Raw genomic sequence first — 21,992 nt, 5'->3', positions numbered from 1 at the left:
GAAAAAATTTAGTTAAGGTTACACTTATTATGGGACGGAGGGAGTAATAAATAAATACATTTATATGGTCACAAAAACAATTAAAGCAAGCCTAACTTACCTAACGTAATCCATAAAACACCGCTGTACCTGACGTGGCTTCATATTATTGGTGGATTTGTGAGCTGTCACGGAACCAGCGGTAACCAAATCATTTCCCTTCCTTTTCAGGTATATAATGCCTTGATAAAGACATTACCTACCCTTTACACTGTCTTAAGACTCTCTTCTTTCTGCAAAATTTACCATAAACACCGTTTACATATTTAACACCGGAAGTTGCAGTTGCCGGTGACGGAAGTGGACGGACACGTGTAAATTAGGGTTTGGAGATGAAGATTTTTGTGAAGACTCTGAAAGGCACGCACTTCGAGATCGAAGTGAAACCCGAAGAAACAGTAACTAATCGATCTCTCTCTCTATATATATCTTATACGTGTTTTTATGTTTGTGAAAGCTTTGTGCAGTTATGAAATTGAGTTGTTGTTGCAGCGATTGGAGTCTAAATTAGGGTTTCCAACCGGCGGACGTGGATTTAGGGATTTAAGTCACTGATTACTAAAAAAAGTGATTTGACTGTCACTCTGTAGTAATTAATGTGGACTTGTAACAAAAAATTAACTGTATGTATAGTTCGGGTCAAAGTTAGTGGCAGCGAATTTTAGGTAGATGGTTTTGGAGGGTTTTTATAACAAGTAATATTGATGTTGTTTTTATTTAGTGAATTGACAGTGTGCTAAGTAAATTTATGCAGTTTGCTCTAGTAGAATTGGGTTTGGATTCAGTTGAATGATTATTTACTATTGAGTAGATTCTATACTCCCCTGCTATATAAGCACTATGAAGAGCAAATATCTGAATACTCCTAAAGTAATGAATGTGGAAAATTGTGGCAAAAATTTAACTCTATTTATAGTTCGAGTCAAAGTTAGTGGCAACCTGATGAAAGCTGCAGAATGGTAGCTTTGTTTGCGAATTATAGGTTCTAATGGTGCATGGGTTGGGAGGGCGGTTGTTTCGAGTAATATTGATGTTGTTGTTTTGATTCGTGAATTGATAGTATAGAATGCTGCTAAGTAATTTTATGCGGATTGTTCGAGTAGAATTGTATTCCGGTGAATGATTATTTACTATTGAGCAGACTCTGGACTGCCCTATATAAGCACTATGAAGAGCAAATACCTGCTGCTACTGTTTGGGATTTTCTAGTTTATACTATTTTGCTTAGTGGCTATCTGCATCAAAACCTTGGTTGCTAGGAATGCTTCAAATCATTATTTTCTGCATAAGTTTAACCGGTGGAAGCTTGGGGGCAAGTCCGTTATTTTTTAAGGAAACAAATTCTTGTTTTTTCTTGGCAAGGGTAGTTTGGAGTGTTTTCTATTTGGTTTGGACTTGGGAGCGCTTTTAATTGTTTATTCTAATGTTAGTGGAGCCATTGGTTGTGTTGATGGAGTTTCTCTGTTTCAGCTCTATCTCTGTTTGAGTGCTAGGTCAGTTATGTGATATCATAACTTGCGTAGGAATAGTTTACCCTGTGCGCACCCGAAGGGTAGCTGCTGCGGGTTCCCATGTCATAAAAAAAAAAAAAACTTGCGTAGGAATAGGAAAGAAAATGATCTTGGTAGAAATAGGATCTTCCCTTCTAGTCAGTACTTTCCTTTACCCTCTACAACAGAAAAGAAAAAAAAGAATCTTTCCTTCTGTCAGCAAGGTGATTGATTGTCGATTGGGTGGTGTCAGGACTCCTCTCTCGATTTTCTCTTGTTCAATTTTGAATCTTTTCGAAGGAGAGAGTTGACTACGTTTTGGGAAACAATAGTATCCTGCTAAAGGCAATATGTATTATCCAAGGGGCTGATTCTTACGTTCTAGAAAGAAAACCAACTTGTTTTTTACCCTGCTTTGCCGTTCTTGCGTCTGTCTTTCCTTTCTTATAACGATGGTGTCCGGCAAGCTGGTGCACACCTCAACTAAGTCACCAAATTCTTGTTACCTCCCACCAACATAGATACCAAGCAACTCTACCTATTGAGTTTTAGGTCGAAGGGAAGAAATCACATAATACATTTTTTTGTCTTCACTGGATTTCGAAACCTGATCTCCCTTTCTCACTTCATTGACCACTAGGTCACATCCTTGGGTGCAACCGTTCTTGCATCTATCTTGAAGAGGCTTGACAAATTCAGACACATTTCTCATGGGTGGGGACGATAAGCTCGTATATCTTACTGTACAGAAAAGTGTAAGTGTGCTTCTGATGAATCTAGAAGGGGATACAGAATCGAAGCTTGCTTGGTTAATGGCTTTTGAGATTTTCCTGCTTTGTAGATAACTGTTAGACAGCCTATGCTAAACGTTTTGTAGAGATTTTCCTATTGTTCAGAAAATTCTGAGCATGGGCTGTTAGAACAGCCCATTATAAACGTTACCTCTTCAATAGGGCGCAGGAGTTGGAAGATTTATTAAAAAATTTAATTGGTGCACTTGTACAGAAAACATTAACCGTGTGGCGGTACACCATTCACATATATGTGATATAATAAATGGTGCAAGACAGAAGAAAAGATTGTTCTTGAGGTAACATTTAGAGATTTTCGTAGGCACTTAGAGTTATCTTTTTATTTTTTCTTTAATTTCTGATTTGTTTCTTGTGGACACATCGCTGTCGTCTTAACAAGGTCTTCACTTTCCTTAAACAATTCTTTTTATCTTAAAGAAAATAAATGTTGCCCTTCCGAAAGTGTAGCGGTATCTAGAAATGGTGTCACTTAGGCGATAAAACTGAATGGAGACTCTGGCAACTGGCTAATCAATTGATGATCTTTTGGCACGTTTATACGATCGTCATCTCAAATGGAGCGGTTTTGATAGCTTAGAGTAGAGGACTACTTCTAAGTTCTAACTTATCAAAAATAATAGCTTAGAGTAGAGGAGTAATGATGAGGGTTTTCTCTGGAAAATCTTTCTTCATAATATTCATTGATCAACAAATATCAAGGTTCCGATGTTAAGGGTTCCACATTGTTTGAGAGTAAACTGTTGTTTCCTTATATGGTTATGAGCAATCCTCACGTCATAAGCTATTTTTGGAATTGAGTTTGGTCGAAAGTCCAGTTGCTTAGCATAGTATCAAGGTCGTACCCATTCCAATTTTTATACTATAATATTATGGTTTCCACGCTCCAAATTTTAGTCATGGGCGTACGGGGCTTGAGGGCATGGCCTGTTATCTCTTTATATGGTTTTGGGCATTCCTCACCTCATAAGCTAGCTTTTGGGGTTGAATTAGGCCCAAGACCTCCCTTTTTAAGCACTTTATAGGGCCCACTTCCCTATTAAGGCCCTCATGAGTGCAATTCGGTTTGGTCCTGTGTTCTTGAAGCTACAGTTACTCGCCAACATTTCAAGAGAATTAGAAGTACATCAATGCCATGAGGATGATGAAACCTCCTGCATGCAGCAAATTCAGAAGACTGCGTTGCTTTTCTTTTTCTTTCTGTTTGGCTTTTCTTTGATATCTGTTTTTTTTTCCTTTTTTCTTTTTGTGGTTACCATTACCTTCTTTTAGTGCAAACAATAGTGTGCAGGCATGGTTGAAGAGCTTGTGCAGCAGTTACAGCTACTTTGCCTTCCTAATTTTGCCTTTTTGCTGTTTATATTTCTCCCCTAGTTAAAGTCCTCCTTGTATACATCACATGTATACACCCTTTCTTCTTCAAAAATAGAGTAAATTTAGCAACCAAAAAAATCAGAACAGCATTGCAAGTGTTGATCTCTTCATTTTTACTTCTAAACAAAAAGCCCTGATCTCACTCATGTTTTTAATTTCCTCATCAGCTTTCTTTCTTTCCTTTTTCCTTCTCTTTTTCCTCTGTTGCACAAACTGATGTGGTCCATATAATAAATATTCAGGTTGCTGATGTGAAGAAAAGCATAGAAACAGCTCAAGGTCAAGATGTCTACCCCGCTGCACAGCAGATGCTTATCCACCAGGGTAAAGTTCTCAAGGACACTACAACGTTGGAGGAAAACAAAGTTGCTGAAAATAGTTTTGTCGTTATAATGCTTTCCAAGGTACCAATTCTTCAAAGTAGTTAAAGCTTTTCTATTGTTCGGTTAGAAATAGCTATTGTTCCCAGATGATTTTGAGGGTACTTCATGCTGCCATGAGCCGTATGAATACAGATTTTTCTGTTTCTTTTGCTGATGACGGTTCATCTCATATTTTTGTCCTCCCATGGTCCTTGTAGAATAAGGTTTCAACAAGTGGAAGCTCAGCTACACAGCCAGCACCTTCAAATTCGGTGAGAGCTTAATTGCTTGCTGGAAGTTCTTTTTTTCATTTGAGCTTCTTTAATGCACTTTCTTCCATTGCTGGACTTGGCTATATCTGTTTCTGGTGTGATGATTGAGATTGAGTTCAGCTTCCTTTAAATTACACACACACATATATATACTGTTGATCTGATAAGTACGTTCCTTGTATATTTTATGTTGTCCTGTTGCAGAAAAAAACATGTGATGAATGATGATTGTTTTTGTAACCTACACCTGTACTTGTATATTGTTTGGTTTATGGATTTTGTAGCTGAACCATGTGCTGAAAGAGAGTAATTTTGCTGAGGCTTGTATTGCTGAGGCTTGTAATATGATTATATTACCTGTGCTATTCTGGGGCACTTGAAGTCTAACATCTTATGCTGTGAGCCATTTGGAGATGATTGTATGAATCTATAATGGTTATTTGGGAGCTGATGATATCCTTATGATGTTGTCCTGTCGTGAAGAACATGTGATGAGTGGAGATATTATTTGTAACCTACACCTGTAATGTGGAGACACACGTTTGGTTTATGAGTTTCGTAGCTGAACTATGCACTGATAGAGAATGATTTTGTTGAGGCTTGTGAAATTATTATATTACCTGTGCTATTCTGGGGCACTTGAAGTGTAACATCTTATGTTGTGAACCATTTAAAGGTGATTGTATGAATCTAGAATGGTTATTTTGGAGCTGATAATATCTGTTTGGTTAGGCCCAACCTGCAACATCCACAGGCCAATCTACACAGACAGTAACAGCAGCTCAAGCACCTGCGGCAAATGTGGCACCGTGAGTTTCTGTTTTGCCACAACTTTTTACTGTTGCCGGTGGCCGGAAGATACTTGGAAGAATTTTCATGTTTGTGGTTTAGTTAGCTTAAGCTTTTCCTGCTTCTTTTTTTTTTTTTAGTGCACAATCTGCTCCTGAGTCTGCTCCTACTCCTGCTGCTGCGCCAGCTACTGCTAAGTGAGTGCATATGATATCTTGGACTAAAAAATTACTTTTTGGTGATGCTACGTGATTAGTTAGGTCATGTTTTATTTTACTTTCTTTGTCAAACAGTCCTGTGACAGATGTGTATGGCCAAGCGGCATCAAATCTTGTTGCTGGTAATACCTTGGAAGCTACGGTTCAACAAATTCTTGATATGGGTGGTGGAAGTTGGGATAGGGATACAGTTGTGCGTGCTCTACGTGCTGCATTTAACAATCCAGAGAGAGCTATTGAATACCTGTACTCCGTGAGTTTATGGTTGCTTAAATCTTCTTGACTCCATTACTCATCTCTAGCACTTTTCAGTTTTGGCTGACAATCACTTCTAAGTCTCCTTAACTGTGGGTTAGGAGAATTTATTCATGTTTTGGGGGTTCAGCTGTTTGAATATTGTTTTGTCTACTGTGTTATCATATTACTGCTGCTCTTTTCCTGAATGACCAAGTTCTCTCTCTTTTGTTTCCTTGGCTTATATTTTTGCTATGTTTGAGGTGTTTTTTCTTCCATGTTCTTTGTCACTTTGGCTTTATCCTCATTCTTCATGTTGTGACCTTGGGACCATACTTAAACAATTCCTCTTTTTTCTTAGCTAAGAACGGAATATAATGGAAGCCAAGGATCATACAAGCAACACCAACTAGTTGGCATTAAGCCACTAAGGTTTAGTTGTTACTTGTTATACTTATACTAGGTCCTACGTATGCCATGACTCTTTTTAGTGTGGTTAGATTTGTATGTCATGAAGAAATAAGTGTAATATTTAAAGAACCTGTAGTTTTAAAGGATTCCTAACTTATAGAAGGCAAATTATTTAGTATTTGAATGAAATAGACTCGAGTAGAGCGGATGGATATAGATGATTTATTTATTGATAACCGGATATATAGGATTCATATAGCGACCCCATCTAGTTTGAGATTGAGGTGGAGCTAATTGATTGATTGTTCTTTACTTTGTGCATAGAACGCATCAGATGCCTTCTATGGTAGCTTCCCTGAAGCTTCATATTCTCCTGTAGTTACTTTGCCCAGAAAATATAGTTAGTTCAAAAGTAAGAAAATGTTCAAGTTCTGCTGGCAGTTAGTGCTTGTGTGTTATGCTAGATTCAAGTATTTTCTTGGCTTCTATAGTCATTTCTTTTTATTGACTTTAAAGTACACTGATTTTTTCAGGGTATTCCTGAGCAAGCAGAAATTCCACCTGCCGCTCCTGCCAGCGGACAGGCAGTAAATCCTCCAGTTCAGGCCTCACAGCCAGCAGTTCCGTCCGGTGGGCCAAATGCTAATCCTTTGGACCTCTTTCCTCAGGTGGTGATTCGCTAGAGAATTAAGTTTGTGCTTTCACTTGTTATTCAATATGCTAAAATTATCCTAAATTTACCATCAGGGCCTTCCAAATGTGGGTTCAAATGCTGGAGCTGGAAATTTAGATTTCTTAAGCAATAGTCCCCAGGTACACATCCTGCCTTTGTAAAATTGGTTATTAATTTGTAAGCATAATTTTATATAGCCTCTTTTTTCCGTCAACAGTTTCAAGCCCTTCGAGCAATGGTGCAAGCAAACCCACAGATATTGCAGGTATCGTGCACACACACACACACATGTGCGCTTTTAATTTTGTTTGCATCAAAGCATTTACAAATGTTTTCTGGAACCATGACGGTTTTTTTTTTACTCTGCAGCCTATGCTCCAGGAGTTGGGTAAGCAAAATCCTCAATTGATGCGGATGATTCAAGAACATCAAGCTGACTTTTTGCGCCTCATCAACGAACCTGTTGAGGGGGAGGGGTGAGAACTTCTTGTTTTGAATTAGGGAGCTGGATGCATGAGGCACAGTAATTTTAGCTTCTAGCTGTCCCAAACCCCTTCTTTGACATTTCGTATCTGTATGTGTGGCTGACTTTGTCACTATGTGGTGCTATCAGGAATGTGCCCGGGCAGCCGGCAGGGGCTATACCACAAGCTGTGACTGTCACACCTGAAGAGCGTGAGGCCATTGAACGAGTAGGTTCTTTATATATCTTTTAGCTTGTGCCACATGGTTTCAGGTTCAGTTAGAGTTGGTCACTTCATGACAGTTTTCCTGTATGAGTGGGGGGGGGGGGGTGTATTGGGGGACTTCAGAGTGATCACTGTTGCCTTTGCATGTTGTCGGAATTATACTCTTCCCTTACGTAATACGAAGCCATAGCTTCTACCCTGCACATGTAGCACCTACTACATAAGTTGAAACCCTTTTCTGGTATATTATCATGTGTAGAACAAGATTGGCAGGCTGCTAAATCATGTGAAAGAGGTCACCTTAGAAAGAGGCCATTGTTTCTCAGATTTGCATTCCTTGCCATTCTGGACATTTTCACCCCCACATGAATTGTTCTGTAAGGTCTCACAAGAAATAGCCTTTACTGCTAGGAATCCACCAAAGTTTTTCTATTTCATCTGGGTTACCTCTACGATCAGTTAGCACAGGTAATTCCCAAGCATTTACATTTCTTCTTAGCCTTAGCTGCCATACTACTTCGGCGGAGTAATCTCATAACTTAGCATCACGGAGCAAATGGTAAATCATTGGCAAAGGCTCTTTCACAACTTAGCATCACGGTGAAGAGGCAAATGGTATATCTGTGGCAAAGGCTCTTTGAGCGGTCTCTGTCATATCCATATATCATTCCAAAAGGATATTCTTCTCCCATTACCTGCCTTAGATCTGACATTTCCCAAGAACCATAGTGCTCTTATATGCTTCTGAACCCATGGCCATGTGAATGAGTTACTTGGTACACCATTCAATTTTTGTGACCATTCAATTTTTGTACCATATTTATCTGGAATTACCTTTTTTAGTGCCTCTTATTCCTCATATCAATGGCCAAATGGTAAATCTGTGGAAAACATTAGGCGACACGTGCCAGCATGTGTTCTTTTGTTTTTTAAATTATACTGGTGGTCGGGCTAGATCTCGTGCACCTCAATTATTCGACCGAGTACCTACAGTGCCTCAGCACAACATCGGGTAATTTTTCCTGCCAAGACTTGGTCAAATAGGAAGAAATCATTTTTAGTCTTCGCCAAAATTTGAACCCTTGTCGCCCATGATTTACATCTCATTTCACAGACCACTAAGCCTCACCTTTGGGTGCCTAAAAACATTAACACCATTTTGCACCCTGCACGACACGCGAGGGATGTTGCTGCTTCCTCATTACCACTTTTCCATGAAAAATTCTTGCTCGTGTGGGTTTCACACAATAGCTCATAAAAATAGATTGCTCTTCACCTAGTTAAGCGAATCCTCTCAAACCTGTAATGTATGACTTCTGTAGCGAATCCACTCAAACCTGTAAGCAAGAATGGCTGCTCTAACTTGGTAGTCTCATGCTGCATCACATGTGATTTACCAGGAAGGACCATCAGGTCTGTTTTATCATTTGTTTTCTGCAAACTCAGTTGATATATGCACAAAATTGATACAACAGTAAAAGTTGCGTATGTTTTGGTCTTCCCTACCTATCGACAAAACTGATGCAACAGTAAAAGCTCAGTGAAATGTATATCACAATTTTACTGTTGTATCAATTTTGTGGATATATCAGCTGTGAGTTTGCTGAAAAAGAAACGAATTATGATAGATGTCTACTCGGTCTTCCAAATTTTACTTATCCAGCTGTGATATATATTTCACTGAGCTTTAGCAGACATGAAATATTATTTTGACATGACCGTTTCTGCTTTTGTGGTGTTGATCTTAACAGCTTGAAGCTATGGGTTTCGATCGAGCTTTGGTGTTGCAAGTATTTTTTGCATGCAACAAAAATGAGGAGCTGGCTGCAAACTATCTGTTAGATCACATGCATGAGTTTGATGAATGACATGGATGAACCAGAGTCCACTTTGACCTCTTACAGTTTTCATTATACTTTGTTTTTGATCTTCTTTCTTCTAAATCCGTGTGACATACTTTCTATCTTGCCATGTGGAGTAATTCAATGCCTTCGTTCACAGTGGATGAATAGTCTTGGATCTAAAACTATATCTATAATGGACATGTTATATAAGTAAAAGTACCTGCAAGCTTTCATCTTCTTGTTCAAGTGCCATTAAGTTGCAAGCTTTTCTGGGCTTTGGCAAGAATAACAAGTTTCTTCCCCTGTGAAGTGTGTTATGTGCCGATTTCAATATGTTTGCCATTCTTATTGTGGTCTGTTTTTGTTAATTTTGCCAATGATTTTTTTTTTTTTTTGGTCAACTTAAGATGCTTAACAGCAACTGCTGATGGCATCGACTTAGCTGTTTTAGTTTTTTGTTCAGTTCTTGTTTGTGTGTGTTTGAAGTTATCTTTTGATTTGTTCTGAAAGAGTCGATTAGCTGTTTGAGTCATGTTTCAAAGGAATACCACCGGCATGAATAGGCTTCCTTTGTTCTCGCTCTTCCTTCTCTTTTTCTTTCCGGTGGTATTTCATGCATCCTTGACTTGTGAAAGTTATTGGAATTCTTCCTCCAATGATGTCTTTTTTTTCTTTAGTTTGACAATTCAAGTATATCGTTAAACCAATAACTTAATTGGCCAACGTACTTGATTTGCACCAATGATGTCGAAGACATGCTAGATCTAACGAATCTAACTAAACCTGTATAAAAGCAGACACGGCACACAAGCCTTTAATGACTAGTCAGTAGCCAATAGTCATGAATAGATATGGAGAGAATTGTCACATTTTCGCCAATTCTTGGGGACAACTTAACCATAATGAAGTTGGCGAGAAAAGAATCACCATTAAAGAACTAGAGAAAACTGCACAGTTTGCCCTTCAAATGGGCTGGTCGTCAAAATCAAACTTATGTCGGGTCATTTGCACGATTGTGCTTTAAAGGCACTGGTCTTTAATTTTTGTCCCTCAAATTGTTGGTCTTTAATTTTGTCCTTCACCTAATACCTTAAGGTTCTGAGTTCGAACCCCGGTTCAATTTTAGTAGCAAACTCTACCTTAAGGTGCAAACTCTACCCTTATAAGGCAGCAACACATTTAAAGCATACAGAATTGCTTATGCAGGTTGTTTGTTTCTATAGAACTGCTTCAGCCATTTGTCTTTGTTTAAATATCATGTTAAACTACTGCAAAACTCATCCACTCTCCATGTTCAATTTGATTTCTTCACTTTCCATGGTTGCCAGCAAATAAAAGATGGCATGACATGAAATTTGAAAACACCATCTACGTTAGCGTAGTTGCTGGTCTTCTCCACCATTGTAAGCATGTCTTCACCAGAGTACATCCTTCAACAGTTTGCTACCTGAAGGCAAATCTACCTTAAGGCAGATCGAATCCAAAACTCTGTCTGGTGAATCTAAACTTCTGCCTTGCGATTTTTTTTTAAAATTTTTAACTGAGTAGGGTTTCGAGCCCGGAACCCATGAATTTTTAGGCGAAGAACAACAATTTGAGGGGCAAAAATTAAAGACCAGTGCCTTTTAAGCGCAATCTGCACAAAAAAAGACTTATGTCTAGTGGGGCATAAGTTTTTTAAGGGCCCGACATAACTTGTGGCATATTATGATGTGAACCCAAATATAAATTTATGTCTCGCGAAAAAGTTATTGTCTTGAGGACAAAAGTTAAAGACCAGCACAAAATAGCAAAAGTGCAAATGTGTCGTGTGTGATCACGATCACAACAAGGATCAAAAGTGCGAAAGGTAAAACCCTCCCCCCTAACGCCCACTAGAAATAAAGGTCATCAAGAACGTTTGCAGTTAGTAAGGAACTTTTGTGCGTATGTATGAGATAAATTACTAAAAGAGTTCATAATTTTAGAAGTTCAATGAATTTAACGGTAGAATTTAGTGGCAAAAAATACAAAATATGGATTGATCAAACTTAAATTTGGATCAACCTCTAAGAGCTTTCAAAGGTACACATAGGATCAGTTTCCGAAAGCCTCCTAACATCATATCTTTCACGAGAAGTGATATAGCTATATAGCTAGTTGACAGCTTTCAATACACAACTGGCATTTTATGGTCAAATTACAAATAGTTGTCCATCTAAGAGATCCATTAGCATCTGCTTGCACTGCAGTTTGCAATTGTTACACATTGAACTGCCAAGGGCTTTTTAACAAGTCTACCCCCACGGAAACAACCTCCTAGTTGAGGACATCAACCTTATACATTCATAAGGGAAAGATGAGTATAAACCTTATATCTTTTCACAATTTTAGATTGATATAACTCCTTTATGCCAATTGTTCTGCAAAGGACATGTTAAAAGAATGAAATCCCGGCATTGTCATACTATGGACAACAAAAGCTGACAAGTTCATTTTTCACGACCATGGAAATGGAATTCAGAACATTTGATTTGTTTCCTGCGTCATGGAGGAAATAATATGCATATATAGGCTCAAATCAACTTGTTATTTTCTCAGATAACCTTCTATTGTCAATAACAAACAAACTTAAAACATGATTCTCTATCCACTCGGGGTCTGTATAATCTGATAAAAGTTGAATTTATCAAGTGGAAATTGAGAAACTTAGTATTTCATTACTAGAATGGTGTGTAGAAACTTTTAAAATTTCAGTATTCGATACAGCATATGTTATTTGAAAAATATTGAAATACGAATGTCATATCGAAAAGTATTGTTGCATAAAAAAATATCCTAAGTTACCATTATGTTTTTTCAAAATTCTTATCACCTAATAATTTCCATTCTTACCAATCTGTTTTGAAAATTAAAAAAAAAAAAGTTTCGTACATGTTTCTTTTTTAAGAACTTGATCATCGGGTGATCTCATTGTTTCACTCCTAAGTAGAAGGTCAATAACTTCATATTTAAATAATTCAAATATTAAAATGAAAAAATGGTTTGATCCACTTGGACACTTTATTTTGTAGGCTTAAAGCGATCGGCTTAAAGCCTTAGGCTTGAACCAGTCCTGTCCTGTCAAGAAAACACACTGTCTCTTCATGATTACAGACTTAAAACTCAACAATTTTCCACGTATGCTTATCTGTTAGTGCTAATAGAAGAATTTGCTCCGAACGTAAGTTATTATGCAATTTCCTTTAGTGTTAACCATAATAGGTAAGATTTATTACCTTAATTCTAATCTTTTGAATGGCTGACAACCATATTCATTTTAAAATTGATTGATAGTTCATGACATTTGGCTTCTGATAATAATATGTCTGATGTTTTTTCTTTACTTTCCTTTAAAATGAAGAACAAGCTTATTTTAGAATGAAACATCATTGGCACTTGATTTAATTTGTTTTCTTTTAATTGTTTTTCCTTTTTTGCTTGATCAACTTATCTAACCTGAGAAATCAGTTTCATGAATTATGATTACAACTTATAATTCTATATTTCAAAATTTGATTGATAGGATATAACTTTAAAAAGTAATACCGAAATTATCGAATTGCACAAACTGAAATCAAAAGGTGAAAAAGCAAACCACCTCAGAAGGCATGGTATTTGATAGGAGTATAACATTTGAAAAATCAAACATCAAAAATAGCGGACCAAAATTTTCAATACAAACCAACAAATGAACACCCTACTCCCCACACCTATTTCATCTCTGCTTGCTTCAATTTTACCCCCAGATAACTCCAAAATAATTGCAAGATGTGAACTATAGGAAAATCTGTTAAGAAGTATCTTCAGACAGACAAAGCTAAGTTGGTTTCCTCATGTTTCGTCCAGCACGAATTACTTCATCGACAAGTAACAGCTGAGATGCTATAACAGGCCTGCAAAGAAAGAAAAAAAGTATAAGAATTAGACACATAAAACAAGATCAAGAGGCTCTCTCCCTTTTGTGGGATTGTCAAAAGCAAAGGGATGCCAAAGAACAAGAGGTATCGAACTCCAGGAAATGACCAATGCTCACCGCAAAGGACTTCCCAGATAACAACAACAACATACCCAGTATATTCCCACAAGGTGGGGTCTGGGGAGGGTAGAGTGTCTGTGCAGACCTTACCCCTACCTTGAAACTTCCCACATAGTTGATGCAATTTAAACAATGAATAAAACACACACATGCACATACAGAGCACAGCAATCAAAAAATGAATGAAAAGTTCCCACATACCCGGAATTAATAATCTGACGCTTCACGGAATAATTATCAAATATCCCCTCCATTTGTGGATCTACAGGTTCTCCACTGTGCTGATTTAGTCCGACAACATTTCCGTTGTCATGCTCTCCCTGAAAAGAGTTGAAATGTTACAAAGACACTGATTTAAAGTATCCATTGTTGCATGCACGAAAGATGGGTTCGAAGTAGTATCTAGATACCGTCAGAGAAATGATCACATCTTGAGTATCAAGGCCAGAGTTCTCAGCAAGTGTCTTTGGTATAACAAGGAGGGCATTAGCAAAAGCTTCCACTCCAAGTTGGGCACGCTGTACATATATTGTCGAGACAAACAAATAGTGTGAGAAGACAGATAGGGTACTTGTAGATACTTAACAGATGGAAGTAGTGGACAGTGATAAATCCATATACATACCCCCTTAACAGTCTTTTTCACTTCGTTAATCAGGTGTTGTCGAGCCGCAACTTCGAAGGCGCCGGCGCCCTGAAAGCCAGCATTCAAGACTACACTTTAGGAATAGGAAATGCATAGCCTCATTTTCATATTACAAACGTAAATTGTGCTTCAACACTTGAAATAGTGAGAAAGCTTAAATTCCATAATCAGATGTAGGCATGCAAATTTAAATTCAGTAATTTTGCAACACATCTAGTTTTGGAGTCAGAGTTGATTGTTGAAGCTGTAACCACCATTAATCCGGGGGGGGGGGGGGGGGATTTTGGATATGAAGTCATTAAGGCCTTCCCTTCCCGTACATTGTTGTCTGTAAGTGTTCAACACAAGACACTAACAATTCATTAGCGCCAACTGAGAAGATCACAAATAATGCACAGGATTATCATGATTCTAGCCGTATACGCACATAAACCGTACCGTGTTCCTGTGCATGCAGACATTTTTTGATAACCGAGAAATCCCTGAGCACCAGTGGCACACGATTTGAAACTCCGGTGGAAAAACAGCCCACCCCTCTACCCTTTTCCACTTAAACACCACACTTCTGCCTGCAATATGGTTCGGACCTATGATATGCCTAATCCACATATCACGAGACTAAAGCCCTAGGAGAAGACCCATGCATGCAAATCTTGGTCATCAAAGATAAACAAGCAGCATAAAATAACACACAAGCAGGGTACAAACATAATGTGAAGGAGCTTCCATGTGGAATCACACAGATATATCTTGCTGATCAAATAACAAAATTATTTGTTTATATTGGCAAAAGTATAACATACGAGTACAACTGCTTCATCTTCAATGGTATTTTTTACTGCCCTTAGTCCATCACGAACTGCATCCTTGATTTGAGCTATTGTGTGGTCATTAGGCCCTGCAAAGAAAACGGCACTGCAGGTTAAGATCTACTTCTCCAGCTCACAACGATGATAAGCAACACGAGAGCAAACAATACAATTAATCAGAAAAATGGTTTGACGAACATTAAGCACCTAAGAGTACCTTTGATAAGAATAGTACAGGAATGAGGATTTTTGACATTTTCTACAAAGGTATACTTCTCTTCACCAAGAACATGCTCGTAGACCAGCCCAGCCCAGCCAAGGCACTCAGGAGTTAGGTCATCAACAGAGTTAACTGCCTCCCCGCCAGTAGCCAAAACCAAACGTTCCATATTTCTCCTCTTTGCCCTTCGAAGCGCGATTATCTAGAACATGAAAGAAAATGATTACATAAAATGTTTAAAGTAGTCAAAAGAAGACAAGTTTTTATGTTCATGTTAGGTCATGCAACCTCCCGTTTAACTGTTCAAATTGCAATCTTTAGTTTTTAGAGAAAAAAATACTTTGGGAAAGAAGATCCAGAAGTACTAAATGGTAAAATGTCAAAACAGAATGAAAATTTTCTGTTGCAAGTTGTGACAATGCATTAGAGAAAGGTGCCAAAAGCTATCCTTCCTCATTTAACCAAGAGGAAATTGCTAAAAGAAAGAGCTAAAGGTGTAAAAACTTGCATTTGCATTCAGGTGCTTGAGCAGAGTACTTTAGCAAACAGGAAACCTTGGATAAAACGTCACTAAGTTAAATTATCGTTCCTCAATATTTCTACCAACTCAAGCTCTTGCACATAATAAAAATGGAGAGAGTTTATTGCATTTGTTCTAATGGATGCTTTGATTGAGTATAACAGCCTTAGTCCCAAACAAGTTGGGGTAAGCAGATCCTTTGATTGAGTCCTGAAAACAAATTATTCCGAAAGGCACAGAACTTGTGCAATAAAGCGAGCACATCCGCATGCTCCCACAGCACCTTTTTTGAGTGTTGAAAACAAGTGATATTTAAAGACACAGAGCTTATGCAATAAACCGCAGCTCATGATAAGTTCCACGAGTTTCAAAATGTCTTTGTTGATCCTCATGAAGATATTTGGAGTCTTTAGGATCCATTCAAGTATTTTTATTACCACTAAGCCCTTGGCCCCCTGCCTTTCTTTGTATAGCTAACAAAAGAACAAAGAGAGGGGGAATTAAAGGGATTCTAAGCAGTTCTCTCTATTTTACCAAGACAAGTCCAAGTTGTATAGGCATAACCAAACAGACTAATTAGTTCACAAAGTGCTAGCACAGCAACCAGAGAACCAAAAATGAAAAAGGTCGCAAGCTTGGTAGAGTATATGATCCAGCTACTATAGACTGAATAAAGAGAGCAATTACAACTTACTCCTTCCCGAGCAAGTTGGTCAAGAGATGGAGGATCAATCCCCTTCTGATTAATAACAACAAAATTCTTGTCACTTCCAGCGCAAACCTGCAGAGAACCAGCAGCATTGGACGTTATTAAGATTTTCTCACACTAAAATCGAGCAATGCCAAATAGCCAACTGCACAACATACCTTGTTCTTCAGGTCAATTATCTTTTGCACCCTCTCATCAACAGAACGCCTTTCTGCGGTAACCATAGCCTCTCTCTGCTCTGCATTTGAGTAGAAGAAGCCTGCATTTACTTCACTGAGAAAGAAGAAGATTGATCAATGGTATGAACACATCAAGACAAAGTAAACTTACGCAATGCGAATCTGGATTAACACTATTACCTCTTCTCATATTCAAGAGAGACATTACAAGTCAAAATGTAGCAGTTCTCTGCTCGCCTTTTCATGTCTGGATGTCTTGAACCATGATCAAGTACAAGACCCTCAACCTAACAACAGCAAGAATTAATGAAGTGACACATTAAACATTTGCATGACAGTTTCTCCGGTACCCCCCACACCCTGAGCAAAAGGATGAAGGGAAAAAAAGCCCGATTTTTCTGGTCTTCATCTGGCAGCACGAAGTATTATGCAGAAGTGAGGACAAGTTCATCCACATCTAAGCATTTTGGCATACTTAGTGAAAATTACATGGCTGCATGCAATAAATATCCATTATACCATCTCTTTCCTTAACCCACATGCTAATGTATCTTCAAGAACTCCAACACAGTTAGAATATTCATCAGCTCAATTTTTTATTCTGACCAATTAAGCATAGGTTTATTATATAGGCATCTTTCACTGTCTATGACTATCTCTACCCTAAGCACTGACATATTTTCTCTCCTTTTTTAAAACTAAGTCTGATCATACTTTTCCTTCTACACCATCCTAAATAAAATCAACTTCAAAAAAAAAAAAAAAAAAAAAAACTAAAAAGTGTACCTTATGAAAATATTTTCGGTAGACAGAATTCTTTATTTTACTACCCACTAAACTTAGAAAGAGGTAATTAAACTAGTGTTCATACATTTAAAATTTTATGTGAAAAAGTAGCATCTGCTCCGGAATCACCAATAATTTTGAAATTTATAAACTCTGATTCTCCAGTCCAGAAGTTGACTAATCAGCATATGATGTTCATTATTCTGCTTAGTGATGTTATCATTGTCAATAGCTGGCAGCTATTTTTCACTACCATTGTCATTTTATAGAAATGTCAACCAAAATGTGGAAAGGCCAAGAGTAGCAATTTACATACCAAACGAGTGTCTACATCAAACTTGTGACGCATGTGCATTATCTCAACCATAAAAAGATCAATCGGTTCTTCAGGCTTGCGAATGCAGAGCACCTGTGGCACAAAGTTACAAAGAGTGAAATTTTATTGACAGGTCTGGCACAAAACCCGTACACAAGTTGCAAAGAAAGTAATGAATGATGATGCAGAAAACAACCAATATAGTCCATCGTGCATCATCAATCACAACCCCCCCAAAACAACAACAACAAAACCCAAAAAAGGGTCATCACAGCATTAAATGTTAGGTGTATTTCTCTCCTATTACAGGACTTATGTCTGAATAGATCAATGAAGAACTCTCTCCCTTCAGAGACCGCCGATACATCTAACTTTCAAACATGATAAAAATCAGGTCCCTCTCCAGAATACCATGTCACAAAAAAAAAAATGAAACTAGCCAAATAAGGACCAAAATTTGAAGACTTATAAGAGTGGGTGCTCACAGCATTCGCAACAATGTCAGTCAGCTGATCAGCCAGTGATTCATACAACTGCGTCAAAACAATAAATTGGCATTAGCACCAGTAGGAAAGGAAGAATGAATCAACAGCAGAATCAAAATCTTTTATTAAATTAAAGTTGCAGAAGAAACCTTTGTTCTCAATGTCGTTCTTGCAACCATCTTCAATATCTCTTTATCTGGCTCATTACCCATCACTACAGGAGTCTTAAATTTTTCAAGAAATTGTAGAGTTGCTCTTTTTGCAATTTCAAAACCATCAACTAGCACACGAGGATGCATCCCTGCAAGAAAGGGACAAGCATTGGTTGCCTAATTTAACCCAAAGGAGATACTCATGCATAGGATTTCATAAGGACCGCACAATATTGAATCACTGAAATAGCGAGTAAAAAGAATGAAATTTGTCATTGAATGTTTTTCCTTTCTGAGAATTTCTCTTTCAATTTTTTTTTCTCTTCTTTTCAATAAGCTCGAGGGCTATTTTTATGAAAAAGAGCAGCACAGTTCCTTGTTTTGTTTTTGTTTTCTAGAATCACGGATGTAGAATGGAAAAATAAGGCAATAAAGTTGCTTGGAAAAGTATATATGTATGACAAACCTTCATCTATGCATCGTTCAGATTGTTTCATGAGCTCCCCAATGAAAAGCACAGTAGATGTAGTACCATCCCCACTAGTATCATCTTGAGCTACAGCAGTCCTAGCAATCATTATTGCAGTTGGGTTCTGAATTTGCTGCAGTTTTTAAGTTCAAAAAAGTTAAATCAATAACCTGAGAGCAATAACATTTATCTTCCATTTATTCACCGCAAGGACAAATCTTATCTTCAAATAATATTCTTAATTTAGCAGTAATAGCTAAGTCAGCGGTGATATGCTAGCCAGACTAAGACAAGCTTTGGTTATTGAGATGTACATTAATCTTGTTACAAGACCTAGTTTCCACTTACATGAAAAGACTAATTCTTGTTCTTGACTTCTCTGAACACAAAATAGAAACATCAACGCCTTAATACCAAACTGGTTGCGGTTGGCTATAAGAATCCTCTATATCCATCCGCTCCTTTTTTAGCCCATTTCACTTCAGTACTCACTAGTCACTACTCAATAATTTTTCTTTCAAAACAAACTAGGAGTTCTCTAAAAGTAGGAATCCCCTAAATTCCAGACTTATCCCTGCATCTGCAAATATAATTTTTCAGGACACTGCCAAGTGACAACATTAACACAAAATCTGATGCCAAAAGCAGCATTAACTCAGCATGTTTCATAACAGAAGGCAAAATCAAGAAGCAAAATACCCAAAAACAAAATAAAATGGTTAAAACGGACAAAGTTCTTATTTGGAAAAGGTAACTCCGATTCGGGCCTAAGTTGACCATCAAAAGGTAGCTAAAATGTTGACTATTGCCAACAACCATATAAGGAGACAACAGCTCATATACTTAACCGATGAGGAACTCTAACCGTCCCAGCATGCCAGGGACTAGATATGTGTAGCTTGGAGTTAGCATGGGGGGCCCAACCTTAAGTAGCCAAACGTCATAATTAAGTCTAGTTGTGATACAATATTGGAAAAATACACCTTGGGCCTATCGCTATTTAGCGGGTGAGTATTTCTCAAGACCATATATGTACTACAGCTCATGCATTTTAAGAGTTGTTCTCATTTTACACCCCTAATGTACGCATCATTTTCTTCAGTTGTTCGATTTACCCCCTAACCGGTCACGAAAAAATCATATGTAAATGCGAACAGGAATGATATAAACTGACCATTTCTTTCAACAACGTATTACCATCCTTAGTGAGCTTAATGTCACCAGCACCACCAACAAGCCTGTCAATTTTTCGTAACATTAGACTCTGACAAAACAAAAAAAGGGGAAATTTTCAAAAATATACAGCCAACATAAAATATTACGCCACATAGCCCAATATGCAATATTATACAAAATTATACCTTGGGGGAAAAGCATTATACATAATGTAACAACCTTGAATAAAAGGTGTTTATACACGAATATGGGCTAAACCAGGTAACAAACTCAAAATATGGGCTAAACCGGGTAAATACTTTCCCCCAGGTATCATACAATGTAATTTTCCCAAAGGAAGACAAAGATATTCTGGAAAATTACGCTCTATGTCTATTTTTGAAAAATATTTACGCCATGTAGCCCACACTTTGTGCATATTTTCAACATATATGGGTATAAACACATTTTATACAAGATTGATACATTTATGTATAATGCTTTCCCACCAGGTATATGTTGTATACTAATAATATATTCTTCCAGAGCGTAATTTTTCCCCAAAAAGAAAGATTTAGATATTAAAAATTGAAGACTGCAAATAAAGTGTAAAAAATGAAAAGGTTCAACTGACATCTTGATGGTGCCTTTAGGACCAAGATTGGTTTTGAGAACATCTTGTAAACCCTTGGCGGCGTTGATGTTCATATGAAGCGCTGCTGATTTGTTGAGCACTTCTGCATTTGGATTCAATACCTTTACAGACATCTCTTTGTTTGTTGTTATTGGAAGGTATACCAGATCCAAGGAGAGTTTACACACAAAGTGTATAGAGTTGTTTGTTTTTCGAGTGAGGGCTTGGGTTTAAGGGCTTTGTGTGCAAGGCTCTTATTTTCCTTTTTTCTTTTCTTTCTACCCTTTTCTGAACCAAAAAAACAGAGTTACAAGTGATCATTTTTACAAGGGGAAATGCTCAAGAATATCCTCTACTTTGGTAAAAGGGACTTAAAATATCCTTCCAACTAATTTTAGGTCAAAAATACCCCTCTCATCATTAAAGTTTTCAAATATAATCATATTTTAACGAAAATTCTCAAATCCCCAAATTAACCTGATTTCATTTTTTAAACCTGCTCCATTATTTAAAATCGACCCAACTAAATAAAAACCTACGGTCACATTTTTTCACCCTGGTCAACATGTTTAAAGGGGATCATAGGATTGCACGTTTTTTATTTAGTTGGGTTGGGTTTTAATAATGGAGCGAGTTTAAAAAATGAAATCGGATTGTTTTGGGGGATTTGAGAATTTCCGTTAAGACAGGGGTATATTTGAAAACTTTAATGACACGAGGGGTATTTTTGACCCAAAATTAATTCGAAAGATATTTTTAGCCATTTTCTCAAAGTAGAGGGGTATTTTTGACCCTTTTCCCTTTTCAGAATGATAGTACTAATTTACAATCTAATATTAGAGACTGGAGTACTAAATGAATTTGACTTTTATAAATTGACAGTGTAAACAATTTTTACATAGTGGAATTGTTGGGATCAAAATAATCAGGCAGAAGCTAATAATTAGCAAATTTTGAACACGATAATCGGACAACAAAGAAAACTATACTAAAAGAGGTATAATATATTGATATGGTTTGATTAACTGGCCTACATATGAGAAACTAATTAAAAAATATAAAAACTATTGGGAGAACATCCTACATATTGAAAAACAAATATATATAAAAATAAAAAATAAAAATAAAACTATAAAAATTGTAGAGAGAAAAATTTCACCCTAAACAAAACTTGGAACACCTCCATCCCACAACTACAAGACAATAACATTCACAATATAGTCATTAAAGAGTCTTGTTTAGGGGGAGATTATTCTCTCAATAAAATTTTATGTTTTTATATTAGTTTTCTCATAGGCCAATTGGCCAAATCATATCAGAATAATATGCTTCTTTTAATATAGTGTTCTTTATCATCAGATTTATCGTGTTTAAAGTTTGCAAATATGAGCGTCCCCATTGCCGCCTTGTTATTTTGATCCCAACAGGAATACTTACCAGATAATTACATGTTATTTCTAATAGCAAATATTGTCAAATAGGTTTTTATAAGGAGCAAATTTATAACATTATATCAATTAAGCTATTCACAAACACATTGCGCGATAAAAATTAATTCATATGTATGCTTAGACGATTCCTTGTGGCCCATCAACGTGTATTATGGAAATTGTAATGGTTATTAAGTTATAGTTTCATTCTGGGAAAAAAA

General features: G+C 37.1%; 2 protein-coding genes across 3 annotated transcripts; one reads left to right on the top strand and one right to left on the bottom strand.

The window, feature by feature from the left end:
• Positions 1-244: 244 nt before the first annotated feature.
• LOC132035637 (ubiquitin receptor RAD23d-like) lies at positions 245-9,443 on the top strand. Its single transcript, XM_059425890.1, has 12 exons — positions 245-437; positions 3,955-4,116; positions 4,293-4,346; positions 5,079-5,155; positions 5,276-5,332; positions 5,429-5,606; positions 6,532-6,666; positions 6,746-6,811; positions 6,889-6,936; positions 7,041-7,147; positions 7,285-7,363; positions 9,112-9,443. Exons 1-12 carry the CDS (start codon positions 372-374, stop codon positions 9,226-9,228), a joined length of 1,146 nt encoding a protein of 381 aa, XP_059281873.1. The 5' UTR covers positions 245-371; the 3' UTR covers positions 9,229-9,443.
• A 3,364-nt stretch (positions 9,444-12,807) lies between these two features.
• On the bottom strand, positions 12,808-20,488 carry LOC132035611 (T-complex protein 1 subunit zeta 1). 2 transcript variants are annotated; one of them, XM_059425887.1, is made up of 15 exons: positions 20,342-20,488; positions 19,727-19,790; positions 18,550-18,685; positions 18,081-18,232; positions 17,932-17,979; positions 17,447-17,539; positions 16,525-16,631; positions 16,324-16,438; positions 16,151-16,237; positions 14,934-15,138; positions 14,711-14,805; positions 13,887-13,955; positions 13,672-13,779; positions 13,463-13,581; positions 12,808-13,118 (listed from the first exon to the last, which is right to left on the bottom strand). In XM_059425887.1, exons 1-15 carry the CDS (start codon positions 20,473-20,475, stop codon positions 13,043-13,045), a joined length of 1,608 nt encoding a protein of 535 aa, XP_059281870.1. In that variant the 5' UTR covers positions 20,476-20,488; the 3' UTR covers positions 12,808-13,042. The 2 variants fall into 2 exon arrangements, with proteins under 2 accessions (XP_059281870.1, XP_059281871.1); XM_059425888.1 differs by lacking the exons at positions 19,727-19,790; positions 20,342-20,488 and adding an exon at positions 18,901-19,114.
• Positions 20,489-21,992: the final 1,504 nt, after the last annotated feature.

The sequence above is a fragment of the Lycium ferocissimum genome, chromosome 2 (genome assembly GCF_029784015.1).
Source record: "Lycium ferocissimum isolate CSIRO_LF1 chromosome 2, AGI_CSIRO_Lferr_CH_V1, whole genome shotgun sequence".
NCBI classification, from domain to species: Eukaryota; Viridiplantae; Streptophyta; class Magnoliopsida; order Solanales; family Solanaceae; genus Lycium; species Lycium ferocissimum.
Note: the sequence above shows the minus strand (reverse complement) of the source record. Positions and strands in the feature narration are given on the sequence as shown.